We start from the raw sequence: 15,159 nt of genomic DNA, 5'->3' as shown, positions 1-15,159 counted from the left end.
GCCTAGTAAGTGTCCTAGTAAGTACATATAGACGTATCGTAACAAAACCCATCTATTTTCGTTCATTCCTCATAATATAACAGACACCCTTCACTCCATCATAGTTAATGAAAGGCTAAACTGATTTGTGAACACTGTCTCTTCGATAAAGTATCAACAGCCCCGTCTTCAAATTGTAATATACGGCTATTTCAGGAATGATTGATGATGGTTTTGTTTCAAGTTACATACTGCATGTTGCATGCTCCATATATACACTCATATGAAGAATCGTTGTCGTGTTCAGAAACATAGAACATAAGAGCTGAGACCGAAATGGCACATGGGAAATACGTCAATTAGATGCATGCTGTGACCGGCGACCCGTGGGCATCATCCACTGTTTTTAATACGCGTTTGGTATTCTAAACCGACTGCATGGATGGCGCAAATGAATAAATTATAATATAATTATGTCATTTCTATGTGCCATTGAGTGAGATGCATTACATCCATTACATGTAAATAATCTTAGCACAGAAGAAATTATGCCGAAAAATGTTCAGACAAAGCTAATTTGGGAAAATTCTATAATGTTTAGACTTTTTGCTGATTGCATTCACATCGCCTATAGTGCATTTCGGGCTTAGCATAAAACATGTATCACTCAGCGAGCACCAATGCATCATGGGATATATTTATCGCCCAACGAGGGAGACTCTGCTAGCAGGGAAGCTTTGAGCTCGACCACGCAGCAAAGAAACATCTTCTATACGCTGTACGCAGAGAGACAAGAAAGCAAAAGAGTCATTTATTGATCGTAGAAGACGAAGGTAAGATAAAGTTTTATTGTCGTACGATAGGATTTCCTCTAGCAAACACAAATCTCTGATATTTTACTTCCGTTTTCCAAAGGCGAGTAAAATCCCTGGGGGAGCTAGCTTCGCCTTTATATTTACAAAATAAATGAACAGTTTTTACTCATTATTCAGTCTTAACGTGCGTCGTTTTTGTAGTCTTATAGTTCGCTTTGTGATTTAGAACCTTTCAAGCATTACTTTCCTTCATTATAAATAAACTATATTCCGTAGTCTTTAATGTCCATTAATACATCATGACCCTATACCAAGTAGCATAATACTCGAATGCTTCACGCACATTCTTGTTTCTATTCGTTTTTAAACCAAAACTATAGAAAATGGAAAGTAATTATTGGCAAATTCTCTATTTCTATCAAATTCTTGGCACTTTAGGCACATTTTGATGGCGAAGAAAGAAATCATTGGTATATGTTCCCGCTCGTTTGTAGCGATTTATTTGCTTTCATTCTTGGGTATTTCTCATCCTTTACAGCACAGGAATGTAATGGCTGGCCGAAAGCACCACAGTACGCCGTAAATAAAGTACAAAAGGGATAGAAAAAGAAAAAGAATTTTAAAATCAGCAAAAGAGCCATTCTTTAATGTTATAAAAACATGTGAAGGCCTTAGTGACTTAATTAATCGCTGCGATTGTGTTGTCTGTTCCAAGACATAATTCATTCCATCACTTAGACATGTCGGTGTCTCTGTTTTGATAGCAATAGTGATCTCCGTAATCCAAGAAGGTTATTTATATACAGGGCCGTAGCCACCGGTACGGTTGGTGCGGTTTCAACCGGACCAACTTTCGGTGAAAAAATATAAGAAAAATATTTTGAAAATGTAAGAAAAACCCAAAAACCTCGAAAACCGGACCAATCAGAAATTTGTAGCTACGGCCCTGATATACATTCAAATATACATAGAGTGCATTCAGTCAAACTGTTGAATAGTTAGATAAATGTATCTAACTTAGATAACTATTTAGTTGACGTCACCTAAAATAGTAAAAGCGCGCCAAATAACGATCATGCTAATCCGGGGGGTTGTTTTACCAGAGAATGAGTGAATAGACATTCATTTGTATCATCGTTTCTCCCCCTGATCTCAGTAGCTGTTTACTCGTAGTTTCAAATTTAGGTGACTTCAGCTAAAATAGTAATTTACTTTTCTAATTTAGGTGACGTACACTATTCAACAGTTTGACTGAATGCACTCTATCAAGCTTTACTCTATATGTTAGTGTCGAAGTTGGAGTGGAGAAATCTCACTACATATATGGTATGATCAATTCCATATTTGGTTGTAGATGACGTGGAAAGAGCTTTCCTATCGTTAGCTGCAGAAATATCTCTCAAAAATCCAAATAAAACGTTATACGCATTTCTTGGAAATCAACTCTAATTTTTTACCGAAAAAAATAGAGTAAAACACAGGGAAATACGACAATCAACTTTGATATGATTTTGCAAGATTACACATACTTTGGCATCTTATAGGTGGAGTAAGAGGAAGCCAAAAGAAATCAATTTACATTGTTAATTCTCTTTAGTTTTTTTAATTCAGCCATACTTTCTTTTGCAGACATCATGGCTGCCATTTTACCACAGGCTACAATTAAGACTGATGAACAGGTCACGTGTCCAATCTGTTTGGAACACTACTCGGACCCACGCCTTCTCCCCTGTCTACATACCTACTGTAGACAGTGCTTACAGGATCTCCTGGCTAAAGGAGAACGAAAGGTGTCTGTTGTCTGTCCAGAGTGTCGAGAGGAAGTCAAGGTAATTAAGATTTAAATCTGTTAGTTTGGATTGTTTTGACCATGTGTGAAGTTCATATCCAAAAATAATATTGTCATCACTAATCACCCGTTTATAATTTTGTTTACAGATAATATCTGGTGATGTTACAAAGCTCAAAGTCAACTTCTGGATCAACAATCTTCTGTCACTTCTGGCCATCCACTCGACTGATGAAAAAGGTGGCGGCAAAACTGAGTTGACGTGCGAAAACTGTGACATGAAAGAGACGGCTACTCGTAGATGTGTCAACTGTTGCATGTTCCTGTGTGACTTTTGTGCAACGGCTCATCAGCGTTACCTAGCAACCAAAGACCATCACCTGATGACACTGGATGAGATAAAGAACACAGATATCCCAGTCATAGAAAAACAACTGTTTTGTGAGAAGCACAAAGGAGAAGTCAAGAAGCTTTTCTGCAATACTTGCCAAGAATTGATTTGCCGTGATTGTACCATTATTGACCATCGTGATCATCAGTTCAGCTTCGTTGAAGACGTCGCTGATCAACACAAGCAACTCTTTAAAACAGAAGTAGAAAGAGCAAGCGTCACCAAGAACAAGATCGAGACAGTTTTGAAGTCAGTCCAGAATATGAAGGAAAACGTAGAGAAAACATCAAAAACCACTGAAAAAGACGTCGATGATTTCATTGATCAACAGATCAAAGCCTTGGAAGAAAAACGAATTGTGCTTAAACAAGAAGCAAAGAAGATTGCAGCCACGAAGATGAAAGAACTTGCAGCTCAAGAAGATGGTCTTACAATGCACCTGACTGGCTTGAAAAGCGCCATTTATTTCACAGAGAAAGTAGTGAAAAGTGGTGGTAACAGCGATATCCTGTCAGTGTCAAAAGAAGTGACTTCTCGTTTGTCCCAACTTTGTGAAAGACAGTTCAACGAAAATCCACGACAGCAATATACAATGGGCCTTCAGTCTGATGAACAGATATTCAGGGAATGGAAAGATCAGCATGTTAGTGTTGTGGATGCTTGTATACCTGATCCTAAGCAGTGCTTAGTCACGCAATCAATAAATGGCCGTTTTGTGCCGAATCAGGGCCCCATCAAAGCTACACAAGGCCAGATTCTGAAGTTCGTTATTTGTGTAAGCAATGTGTTTGGGGATAAACTTAGATTCATGGAAGACAGGATTGAAGTGATGGTGTTTCACAGTCCGAATCAAACCTCGGGGTTCCAATTCGGTTCTGGTACAGGCGGTTTATTTGGCGCAATGTCGAATCCATCCAGTACTCCCTCGTTTTGCACCACTGGTTCAGCACGATCAGGATCAAATAATATAACTACTCAGATACGAGATATACAGTGCCATGAAGACAACACTTACAGTTTTGATTTTTGCTTTGATCGTGGTATGTCACAAGCAGAAATCAATGTCAAAGTCGACGGAATACAAATTCAAGGATGTCCTTTTCGAATTACGTACGGAACCGGACCGGGAGTAGGCCTTGGATTCGGCCCAACAAAAATGGCAGGGAGTACTTACGGCTTCTGAAAAGCAAGGATTAGCAATCGAGATTTTTAGTTTATAAAATTCCAATAAATGTTAGTAATTAGCTTTTTTTAGAAACTAAAAAAAACTTGTACGATTTTCGTTTAACCAACTAATTTAGGGTAGGAGAAACGCTTGTATCAATGATGGCAATATCAACGACTTTTTTAGAGTACTAATAACATACAGTGACTGGGCGCAATTAATTTTGGTTTAGAAACACACGGTCAAAAAGTGGACTAAAGTGGTTGAGTCATTCTCATACACAGGAACCCCCTCATTTCCAAAATCGGAGGTTCTGGAAAACCCTGAAATTATATCGAATTTCATTGGCTTATGAAAACAACATAGCAATGAACTCTGATTGGATAACAGGATAAACAAACATACCAACGGAAATCGAGCAAGGAAAATCAACAAGAACTGTTAAATTTCTTCGAATCTTAAATCAAATATTATTTCCATTTGTTGAATATATAAACTCTTGCAAATAGAAGACGTAAACAAGCCGTTAGAAAGGTTGAGCTGGTATTTCAGAGTTAGCGATCGTGAAGTCGAGCATGCGTTCTAATGACCTGGTCGCAAGATTCTGGCTTCCGGTCAGTAGGCGGGTTTCCCATGGCCCAGAGCCTACGTTTTGGCTAATGAGTAGGGTCTGGGAACGAGAATGACGCTGAGTAAGATTTTCGTAAACGAGGAAAAACGAGGAGGCTCTGTGTACGAGAATAGAGTGACCTGTATTCTTATCTCTAAAGATTTGCTTGCTTCAATTTTTGTCACATCTTAAAACTCGCTGCAGTCAGACTTTGTTCAGGACATAAACTGTAAGTACTAAACATGATAAATCCACTTTTTAGCTGGTATTAATATTATTTTAGATAGTTTTGATGAATATTTTAGAAAGCCATTTTAAAAGCAGAAGCCAGTGACAGAAGCTTAAGTTTTATATATTAACAGGCTGTACGTAGTGAATTGTATGGTAAGACTAGCAATAAAGGTTCATTCTTGGATTAGTAAGGTATGACAGGGAAAGATTCATCAGTCACTGAGCCATTTTTTCTTCGAGAATTCTCTCTTACTCCTCGGTTTTCCTCCTCTTTCCTTTTTCAAGTCGACGGACGACGACATGAATGTTACCAAACCTTTAATCATAATACTAAATCTATAAAAATGGATAAGCTGTTAAAGGAAAGTAAGAAATTCCGAACGCAGAAAACGTATCATGAACTCATCCTTTTGAGACACTCGAAAGCGTTTCATTGAAACTTTCAAGTTTTTTGTGTGTGTGCTTTAGACGTTTGAAGACCAGCGAGAAGAACATGCATTTAACGATTGTTGACAACCACCGAGACATTTATTACTTTATTTTTCGTTCGATAAGAGAGTAAAAACCAAAGTTTTAAAGGTTCTTAAATTAATTTGTAGCTTTGCTTTCTTGTCGAAATATCATGAATATCCTGAACGAGTTTTTCATTTGCAGTTTGTTTTGTTTTCTGCTTGCCAGCTGCAAGAACAAAATTTACATAAAAATCCCACCAATGCCAAGAATTTGCATTGAAAACAGCCAGTCTTGTCGTAGACTGACAAGTAATGGAGTATTTCGAGCAAAAGTGGTTGCTAGAGTGACATTTCCACGAATTGCAATTTCTTTTTCTCAGAAACGATCTAGGTACAAAAGTAATTTGCAAACGACAGTCGATATTTGATAACAATTAAAACAGTTGGGCCTATAGTTTTCTTTTTATATTTCCGCCATTTCTGATTGTTAGTGCTTTGCGCCGACAAGCCAAACGTTGTGTGACAATCAATGCGTGATCGATTCGCCCCCTTTATGGATATTTAATACCCAGTAGTACGGGGTATTAATAGTTATTAGAATATCATTCTTTGTTTTTAAATTTTCTTTTTAATTAAGATAAAATCTTTGAAATAAATTTTTGAAGATTGAATTTAAATCTAGTGTATGGTTTTCTTAAAAGAATGGCTGGAAAGTTATCTGAAGGACTTGGTGAACAGGTCACGTGTCCAATCTGTTTGGAACACTACTCGGACCCACGCCTTCTCCCCTGTCTACATACCTACTGTAGGCAGTGCTTACAAGATCTCCTGGCTAAAGGAGAAAGAAAGGTGTCTGTTGTTTGTCCAGAATGTCGAGAGGAAGTCCAGGTAAGGTCGTTTTTGCTACGTCCTCAGCTGCCATTTATAAATAAGGGCGGAATGCATCTCTTATCTTTCCACAGATAATATCTAGTGATGTTACGAAGCTCAAAGTTAACTTCTGGATCAACAATCTTATGTCACTTCTGGCCATCCATTCGATTGATGAAAAAGATGGCGGCAAAACTGAGTTGACGTGCGAAAACTGTGACATAAAAGAGACAGCTACTCGTAGATGTGTCAACTGTTGCATGTTCCTGTGTGACTTTTGTTCAACGGCTCATCAGCGTTCCCTACCAACCAAAGACCATCAGCTGATGACACTGGATGAGATAAAGAACACAGGTATCCCAGTCATAGAAAAACAACTGTTTTGTGGGAAGCACAAGGGAGAAGTCAAGAAACTTTTCTGCAATACTTGCCAAGAATTGATTTGCCGTGATTGTACCATTATTGACCATCGTGATCATCAGTTCAGATTCGTTGAAGACGTCGCTGATCAACACAAACAACTCTTTAAAACAGAAGTAGAAAGAGCAAGCGTTACCAAGAACAAGATCGAGGCAGTTCTGAAGTCAGTCCAGAACATGAAAGAAAACGTAGAGAAAACATCAAAAGCCACTGAAAAAGACGTCGATGATTTTATTGATCAACAGATTAAAGCCTTGGAAGAAAAACGAATTGTGCTTAAACAAGAAACAAAAAAGATTGCAGCCACGAAGATGAAAGAACTTGCAGCTCAAGAAGATGGTCTTACAATGCACCTGACTGGCTTGAAAAGCGCAATTGAATTTACAGGGAAAGTGTTGACAAATGGAGGCAACAGTGATGTCCTGTCAATATCCAAACAACTGACATCTCGTTTGTCACAACTGTCTGAGAAACCTTTCCCTGAATCTCCATGCCAAGAAGATGAAATAGGGCTCCAGTTTGACGAAAATCTAATTCGTGATTTCATACATGGTGCTAATGTTTTTGACTCTTCTACAGTTGACTATGATAAGTGCTCTGTTGCACAACGAATTAATGGCCGTTTAGTCGAGAGCCAAGGCTATATTCACGCAACACGAGGCCAGATTCTGGAGTTCGTTGTCCAAATCAAGAACTCGCTTGGTAAAAATCTGAAATCCATGGCTGACAGAATAGAAGCCAAATTTTCTCACTTAAATGGCAACAAGTTGGCATTACCGATAATAAGCTTGACAGACGACACGTACAGCTTTAATGTGACGTATCAATATCGGTCCAATATCCATGTGATGGTCGACGGGAAGAATATCTTGGGTTCTCCAATAAATATTCACAAGCAATCCCAGAGAAACATGCGACAGGGGACTGGATTATATGGCCATAACTTTTATGAGCGGGATGCATACTGGGCAGAGGCAGGTCTAACGGAGGAGTACTGGGCAGAGGGTGATCCACAGGAGGAATGTTGTCCACAGGACGCATGTTATTCTGCACAAGCCGCTTTACACGATTTTGGTGGCTATTACCACTGACACTAGCCTTTGTAGTGACATTTAACCCGTGAAGGGGATATCAGTATTCCCACTTAGTTACCGAGTTTCTTGGTATATCGATTGTTCTTTTCCATGCAGCATGCATGCTTCTTTGTTTGCTTGTGCCTGTAAAGCCACATTGGTGTCTGTGATCTTTTAATGAACACATTAGCTTGTTGAACAAATTCATTGCAGTTCATCTGAATTAAGACAAGGGGCTTTTACACTTATCAGTCCACCACAGATATCCCATGTCATGTATTTCAATGGCTATAACTTGTGATATATATATTTAGTTTCATCGTATGTCATTGTACTTTATTCCTTAGACACGCTTTGCTATCTAGTTGTCCCACTACCGTAGAGCATTATGGTCTATGGAAGAGTAGTTAGTCCATTGAATACGATATGACGTCATAAGCCGTGATGTCACATGATCAGTCATACGGATCGAGCAACCCTAATATTGAAGCTTGTCTGAAGTATTCGATTCACTGTAATCTTGACGAGTACCAATTATGTGAGTAGCGAACAACATAAAGTCCACCAGCTAAAAACTAAAGTGAGTCAGATTCTTAGGAGACGTTGTACTATTTTTGGTAAGCTAAAAATCTCACTCGGCCAGTTTGTTAACGGAATACTTCCTGGTCGGTTAGTTTGCTTTGTCTATGATACTGAGAAATAACACCTGGCTTATGGATATCAAAATAACAGTTAATACATGTTGAATTCAAAACCTAATCACAAGGAATAATGCAGATTCACGAGATCAGAGTTAATAAGCTAATTGAGTAGGCTTAGCGTATATATAAATCCACGAAGAAGCTGTTTTCGAATCACTTCTGAATTTTACACCTGGAAGTTTTAGAACCGCAATTCAATTACCGTAAAATATTGTAAAGACACTGTATTTTAACTCGTATGTATCGGAGAAAAATTAGAATAATAACTCTTAAATAAGAAATGTTGCTCAGTATCAGAAAAATAATGTTGATTAAATAGAGGATATTACATGGGCGCGCGGAGATACGAAATTTATCTTCGAGTGTTGAAAAGATCTCTCACGAGTGAGCGCAGCGAACGAGTGAGAGATTTTCAACACGAGAAGATAAATTTCGTATCTCTAAGCGCCCATGTAATATTCTGTTTATTATATAATTATCAATGAAGTATGTTTTGGCTTTTTCAGGCAATTCTTTCCGATTATTTTTGAATAGCCATCGCAATGGTGTTATCTTCACACGTGAAAATAACATGTTATTTTCACGTGTGAAGATATCAATTTTTCGAAATAGAGAAAAATAGATATTTCATTGGTAATTATATAATAATGACAATTATTTTCATCTTATATATAATTAAATATATATATTCAGTGTTCACAATGAGTTAATATCAATAGTCTCTAGACTGTGACAATCCTTAGAAGTTACAGCATAACTATAAGCGATTTGAACTCCTTTGATTACATAATTAAAAAATAATTTTAATATCTAACTAAATAAAATTTTAAAAAAATATTTAACAAATCAACGCGCAAAAAATCTGATAGAATTTGAATTTGAGTCGGGACAAAAATTAATAGACAGATGTGGAAGTACGCATCATTACACTTTCACATTTTCTCTGCGTCATCCACTCAACAACGCTCATTTAGAATACGTTTCGGGAAGTGTCTTTATCTTAAGCTGCAGGGTCACTTAATTAACCGAGTTTCCTTTCCATGAGGGTGATTTTATACGACATGTGAAATACTTCAGTAGACTACCAAACGACTGTTACACTTGTGCAAACCTGCGACCCAGCATTACTTGTTCCTCGAGCGTTTGTTTCGCTCTACTGTTTATGTATTTCCAAGACTAATGCTGAACTTAAAAAGACTGAAACCAGCAAACCTGTCTTTTACAGGTTCATACCTTGAACATTTTCTTCGCTGTACTAAGACTATTACTATGAACACTACATGAATGTTGTTTACTTGCAAGTGACCTCAGTTCTTGTCACCACAGAATTTTCTACTCAATGGCTACAAAGTTATCTGAAGGACTTGGCGAACAGGTCACGTGTCCAATCTGTTTGGAACACTACTCGGACCCACGCCTTCTCCCCTGTCTACATACCTACTGTAGACGGTGCTTACACGATCTCCTGGCTAAAGGAGAAAGAAAAGTGTCTGTTGTCTGTCCAGAATGTCGAGAAGAAGTCCAGGTAAGGTCGTTTTTGAATAATGTGATTTTGCAATAGCAAAACGTCCTCTGCGGCCATTTATAAATAAGGGCAGAATGCATCTTTTATCTTTCCACAGATAATATCTGGTGATGTTACGAAGCTCAAAGTGAACTTCTGGATCAACAATCTTATGTCACTTCTGGCCATCCACTCGACCGACGAAAAAGATGGCGGCAAAACTGAGTTGACGTGCGAAAACTGTGACAGCAAAGCAGCAGCCAAAGGAAGATGTGTCAACTGCTGTATGTTTTTGTGTAACGTTTGTTTTACAGCACATCAGCGTCTGCTAGCGCTGAAGGACCATCAACTGATAACACTGGATGAGCTGAAAGATACAGGTATCCCAGTCATAGAGAAACAACAGTTTTGTACCAAGCACAAAGGAGAAGTCATGAAGCTGTTCTGCAATACTTGCCAGAAACTGGTTTGCCGTGACTGTGCCATAATTGACCATCGCGATCACGACTTCAGCTTTATCAAAGACGTTGCAACCGACTACAAAGAAAACCTTAAGCAAATAATGAGAAGAGCAAGCAACATCGATAAAAACGTTGAAGCTGTTCTGAAATCGGTCCGAGAAATGAAAGGAAAAGTTGAGATGGCATCAAAAAGAACGGAAAAAGATGTCGATGACTTGATTGACAAGCAAATCAAAGTTTTAGAAGAAAAACGAGACACACTGAAGGAAGAAGCAAGAAGTATGGCGGCAGAAAAGATAAAGGAGCTAGTGACACAAGAAGATGGTCTTTTGGTACATCTGACTTCTTTGAAAAGCGCCATTGAATTTACAGGAAAGTTGCTGGAAAATGGAAGTGATGGTGACGTTTTGAATGTATCACATCAAGTAGAATCACGCTTGTCACAGCTATCCGAGAAACCGTTCGCTAAAGACCCATGCCAAGAAGACAAGATACGACTCCGAGTCGACCATCTTGTATTAAGCGACAGCATTGAACGCTTTGCCGAGGTTATAGACGCAATCACCCCTGATCCAAATCACAGCATGGTGACACCAGTGACTGTTGACTTGTTCGAGAGATATGGGATATTCTACGCCAAAAATGGACAGGTTCTAGAATTCGTTGCGTGCATTAAAAACGCATTTGGCGAGAAGCTGAGATTCATGGGGAAGAGGATCGAAGTTAAGGCATTGTCGGTTTGTAGTTCAAACCCGCGGACATTTGACATTAAAAGTCACAGCGATTGCACTTACAGTTTCGTACTAAAGTTCGGGGATGTTCCGTCTATGGATGTCCGAGTTATGGTCGATGGAAAGAGCATAGAGAGAAGTCCAATTCTTATTAAATCCTTAAAAACGGAAAGCAATGATGAGACAAATATTGTGGAAGTTGAGCATGCAGCAGTATGCCCTAGTCGCAATCGTCGCACGATTGGTCATCGCAATAAACAGATGAAGCGCATTGAGCATAAGTAAAAAAGCTTTGATTTTAGAGCTTATCTAATTTATATCTCCAAGGAGAGATTATGGTATGGTCGAAGAACTAGAAAATAATCTGAAAACTACACTAAGCACGGAGCATGCGCACAGCCAAAAAGTGCCCTTTAAGAAAAGAACGCGGACCTTTCTGAACGGGGATAAGAAGAACGTTAAAGTTACAAACTAAATTGGTCACTCTTTTACAAGTAGCCGCGAGAGTCCGCATGGGACAGGTTGGTATACAACAACACTGACATGGTTTATCAATTGAATCGTCCAATTACAACGCGCAGTTACTGTTATGTAAAAACCCTTAATGCATGGTATCGTTAGTCATTGCACTTAAGCGAAATTCGCTTTACAGCATTATTGGTGTCTTTTGTTGGTAAAGATCAACAATACTGAAACAAATAAAAAGATTGAAATACTATACAACTTCCGAAGAAGTGTTAGAAAACCCTAGAAGATGAATGAAGAACACGAGGCGCGATTACACGATGCGACATCGCTTGCGATCAAGATCTTAAGGCCCCGTCCACACGTATCCGGAAATTTTTGTATCCGCAAATTATTTTTTTGCGGATACGAAAATGTTTGCGCCCACACGTAGCGTATTGGAATCGTTTTCACCGTCCACACGTGTCCGTTTTCGTAAAATTTGCGGATACGGACACAAAAATTTGCGGACACGTATGGATGCAACCCGTATCCGTAAAAAAAATTGCGGACACAAAAATTTGCGGATACGTGTGGACGGGGCCTAAGAGTCTAACACTTCGATATCGAATGCAACAGGGAAGATAGGACATGGTATTGTTTCAGGGGTGGAAACGTACCGCATGCGAAATCGTACCCTCGGTACAACCCTTAACGTTACCAGGGATGCTCCAGGGATGTAGGTTGGAGTGAGACAACTATAGACATTTTTCGAATTCCAAATTACCGCTGTGTTCATTTGCACAGGGTTAGCCTCGTATCAGTGTCTAAATATTCACAAATACCAACGGTAAAGTTAAAGAATGCACAACTTCAACAATAAGCTAGTTCGCAGTTTGAGAATCGTTTCCAGTGCGCATCGCGATTTTTCCCGAATTTCTCACCTTCCTTTTTTATTTAAACTACGAACTGTCTTATACAAACAGACTTCGAAAATCCACGGACCTTAACTGGAACAAATGAATATTCTGCACGAAATCGATACTAACCCTGGGAAACCGCAGAGCACTGACTCGAAACTATATAGAAAAGAGAGTATAGAAGTCACTGCCATTCAGTGTTTATTGACAGCATTTAATCCTTCACTTTCAGAGAATTCTGTATTAAGAGCTCTAAAAATCCTTGTTTTTTTATGTAGAGAAATATAAATGGTAAGCAAACAAATACTCCAGCCACCTTATTATTAACCATAATGATTATTAGTATTCATTATTTAGCTTTATGAATATTGTATTGAATTGAATTATTGATTTGAAAGTATGATCAAATGTAAGAGATACGGGACAAGGAGCTTGCTCTGCTCTCCAGTGCTCTGGATCCATGGTTCAGTTTTAGACACCAAGGATTTTCTTGGCGGTATATCCCTGAGGAAGGAAAAAAATGAAGAAATTAAGAGGCAATCGTGTAGTTTTTCTGCAGTTAATGGAATTGCTTTAAAACTCGTGCAAACGTGGAATCATTCGGGTAACCAGAGTATGAAAAATAGGAGCTTTCTTGTCTGCCTCGCAAGTAGTTTCTTTTAATTTTCAAAAACAAAGTAAAATATGTTTATCAAGAAGGATAAAAATGAAAACTAACTAGAGTAGGAAACAATTGCTGGCAAAAAAAAATGGAGCCTGTAAAGTACTCCACAAAATCGCAGCTCATCTTTACAGGATATTGCACGTACCAAACAATGGCAAAATATTGTGATGCACATAGTAATGCGAGCAGCAACACTATGCAACTTGCAATCCAACAGTGTGGCGCAATATAGTGCAATTATGAATGGGGTTTAACACAGTGGATTCCATAGCGTGGCTCTTATTCCACAGGATTCCGATTGGAATTTGGAAGTTGATTTTTATTGAGGGAGGAAATTCTCCTATCACTCGTTCTTAAGGGGCATTTTCCCAGCGTATAGACTCCTTCCATGTGACTTCAAAGCAGCTCAATTTGGAGGACAAAGCAAAAGAATTTCAATCTCCTCAGAATTGGAAATCTATTGTTATGTCCTCCAAATTGAGCTGCATTCCGACGAGCTGTAAGGGGTCTATAGCCTTAATAAACAAATTTAAGGCACTGCCGTTGCGCACAAGTTTCAACATGTAACAGTGCTTTTAGCAGTGCAAGTTGTTCAAACGTGGACATTAACGTCAGCTGAGTACTTACCGGTAGACTGTAAACAAAGATGACCACGATAGCGATGATGATGAGCAAGATGAGTACTCCAATGATGATCCACTTGTAGTTCCTCCAGATGATGTACTTCAGAGTTTTGAAGGGTGACGTGAACCACAGGAATGACGTTGCTGGACGACTAAAACAGATATGATAAATACAGTGAGGCGTACCCCAGCAACACGTGCATTTCCCCACAATACCCTGCACGCGTGCGCACAGTTGCGCAAAGTAGATATAATTTGATTAATAGAAACTAAGAACATAAAAAAGAGGAGTGGAATTTCGTAAGTGGGAGAGTTAAAAACAGGAAGACCGGTAAGAAGGGGAGATTTCTTTTCAAAAATGGGGAAGCAAGGCTTACTCGCTTTTTCCCAAAAATAAGAAAACCGCTAAAAAAGGAGAGATCGCCCCCCTCCCCCCAAATAGGGTGCAAACTCCAAGTCTCTTGCACTAAATCACCCAGCAAGGTATATACTGTATACCTTTAGAGATAAACTAATCACCCAAATCACTTACTTTGGTTCGTCGAGATGTGGATGTTGGTTTGGTTCATCTCGTCCTAGACCAACAGGTTTGGCAGCTGCTTCCCCGGATGTGAGTAGTTCAAGTGTCATCTCTACTTTACCCTGAACAACAAATAGAAGGGGAAAACATGAGACATTTCTGGATTTGTGTAGAATTTGTGCCAGCTGAGTGGCATTATTTAATTATGAAGGTATATAGATGATCAAACTAAAATTGCTTGTTATCAATCATTCCCCAACCTTATCTTTAAAAGATAGCAATTCTGCAGGTAACGTAAATTTTGTCACGCAAGATAAACGTAAATTTTGTCACGCAAGACAAACGTAAATTTTGTCACGCGAAACAAAAATGAAAAAGACACCGAAGGACCTATTCTTTAGGTGCATGGATTTTGGCTTCTTTCCTTAGATCAACCAACATGGCGGCTGTTTAATTGTTACGTATATCTTGGGGGGATTTTAAGTCATGTCGCACCCCAAGAATAGACGCTGTTAAATCAGTGGCGCCAGGAACATGGCTTTACTTACAGTTGGTTTTTCATCCCCTTCCTGATAGCATGCCCACCATCCTTGAATGGACTTCTGTTGGAACAAGTCAACATGTTCTCCATTCTTGCCTGGGTCACGACTTGTTCCACAGCGCGATGATGAAGCACAAGGCTTAGGCAGTTTGATCAAGTCTAACTCGGTTTTGCCTTTGAAAGAAATCAACATGTCAATATGACGCAAGGTACAAGGTATGATAATTCTTTGCTATCAATAGACGTCATTTCCGG

General features: G+C 38.9%; 4 protein-coding genes across 7 annotated transcripts in view; 3 read left to right on the top strand and 1 right to left on the bottom strand.

Moving 5' to 3' along the window:
* Positions 1-85: 85 nt before the first annotated feature.
* Positions 86-5,167, top strand: LOC148911918 (E3 ubiquitin-protein ligase TRIM45-like). Of its 2 annotated transcripts, XM_089028110.1 has the most exons (4): positions 86-812; positions 2,020-2,120; positions 2,424-2,623; positions 2,733-5,167. In XM_089028110.1, exons 3-4 carry the CDS (start codon positions 2,429-2,431, stop codon positions 4,155-4,157), a joined length of 1,620 nt encoding a protein of 539 aa, XP_088884236.1. In that variant the 5' UTR covers positions 86-812; positions 2,020-2,120; positions 2,424-2,428; the 3' UTR covers positions 4,158-5,167. The 2 variants fall into 2 exon arrangements, with proteins under 2 accessions (XP_088884236.1, XP_088884235.1); XM_089028109.1 differs by lacking the exon at positions 2,020-2,120.
* LOC148911917 (E3 ubiquitin-protein ligase TRIM45-like) lies at positions 4,848-8,119 on the top strand. Its single transcript, XM_089028111.1, has 3 exons — positions 4,848-4,978; positions 6,134-6,320; positions 6,395-8,119. Exons 2-3 carry the CDS (start codon positions 6,135-6,137, stop codon positions 7,811-7,813), a joined length of 1,605 nt encoding a protein of 534 aa, XP_088884237.1. The 5' UTR covers positions 4,848-4,978; position 6,134; the 3' UTR covers positions 7,814-8,119.
* A 142-nt stretch (positions 8,120-8,261) lies between these two features.
* Positions 8,262-15,079, top strand: LOC116291254 (E3 ubiquitin-protein ligase TRIM45). 2 transcript variants are annotated; one of them, XM_031698403.2, is made up of 3 exons: positions 8,262-8,375; positions 9,823-10,021; positions 10,119-15,079. In XM_031698403.2, exons 2-3 carry the CDS (start codon positions 9,836-9,838, stop codon positions 11,475-11,477), a joined length of 1,545 nt encoding a protein of 514 aa, XP_031554263.2. In that variant the 5' UTR covers positions 8,262-8,375; positions 9,823-9,835; the 3' UTR covers positions 11,478-15,079. The 2 variants fall into 2 exon arrangements, with proteins under 2 accessions (XP_031554263.2, XP_031554262.2); XM_031698402.2 differs by having other exon boundaries at positions 8,282-8,412.
* Positions 12,741-15,159, bottom strand: part of LOC116291256 (myoferlin) — a 36,947-nt gene continuing 34,528 nt past the window's right edge. For both annotated transcript variants that reach the window (XM_031698404.2, XM_031698405.2), the window contains 4 exons: positions 14,912-15,078; positions 14,376-14,485; positions 13,848-13,995; positions 12,741-13,060 (listed from right to left, as the gene is read on the bottom strand). In XM_031698404.2, coding sequence (XP_031554264.2) covers positions 13,028-13,060; positions 13,848-13,995; positions 14,376-14,485; positions 14,912-15,078 — 458 coding nt within the window. In that variant the 3' untranslated portion in view covers positions 12,741-13,027. The remainder of the gene's footprint in view (positions 13,061-13,847; positions 13,996-14,375; positions 14,486-14,911; positions 15,079-15,159) is intronic.

This window comes from Actinia tenebrosa, unplaced genomic scaffold, assembly GCF_029948245.1.
Source record: "Actinia tenebrosa isolate PJP-AT-01 unplaced genomic scaffold, QUT_ActTen_1.0 PGA_scaffold12__29_contigs__length_12842862, whole genome shotgun sequence".
In the NCBI taxonomy this organism is placed as follows: domain Eukaryota; kingdom Metazoa; phylum Cnidaria; class Anthozoa; order Actiniaria; family Actiniidae; genus Actinia; species Actinia tenebrosa.
This window is presented reverse-complemented; position numbering and strand designations above follow the sequence as displayed.

Coding starts and splice junctions, on each gene's coding strand:
- LOC116291254 (XM_031698403.2), top strand. CDS start 9,836: ATGGCTACAAAGTTATCTGAAGGACTTGGCGAACAGGTCACGTGTCCA. Junction 10,022..10,118: donor AATGTCGAGAAGAAGTCCAG/GTAAGGTCGTTT, acceptor ATCTTTCCACAG/ATAATATCTGGTGATGTTAC.
- LOC148911918 (XM_089028109.1), top strand. CDS start 2,429: ATGGCTGCCATTTTACCACAGGCTACAATTAAGACTGATGAACAGGTC. Junction 2,624..2,732: donor AGTGTCGAGAGGAAGTCAAG/GTAATTAAGATT, acceptor TTTTGTTTACAG/ATAATATCTGGTGATGTTAC.
- LOC148911917 (XM_089028111.1), top strand. CDS start 6,135: ATGGCTGGAAAGTTATCTGAAGGACTTGGTGAACAGGTCACGTGTCCA. Junction 6,321..6,394: donor AATGTCGAGAGGAAGTCCAG/GTAAGGTCGTTT, acceptor ATCTTTCCACAG/ATAATATCTAGTGATGTTAC.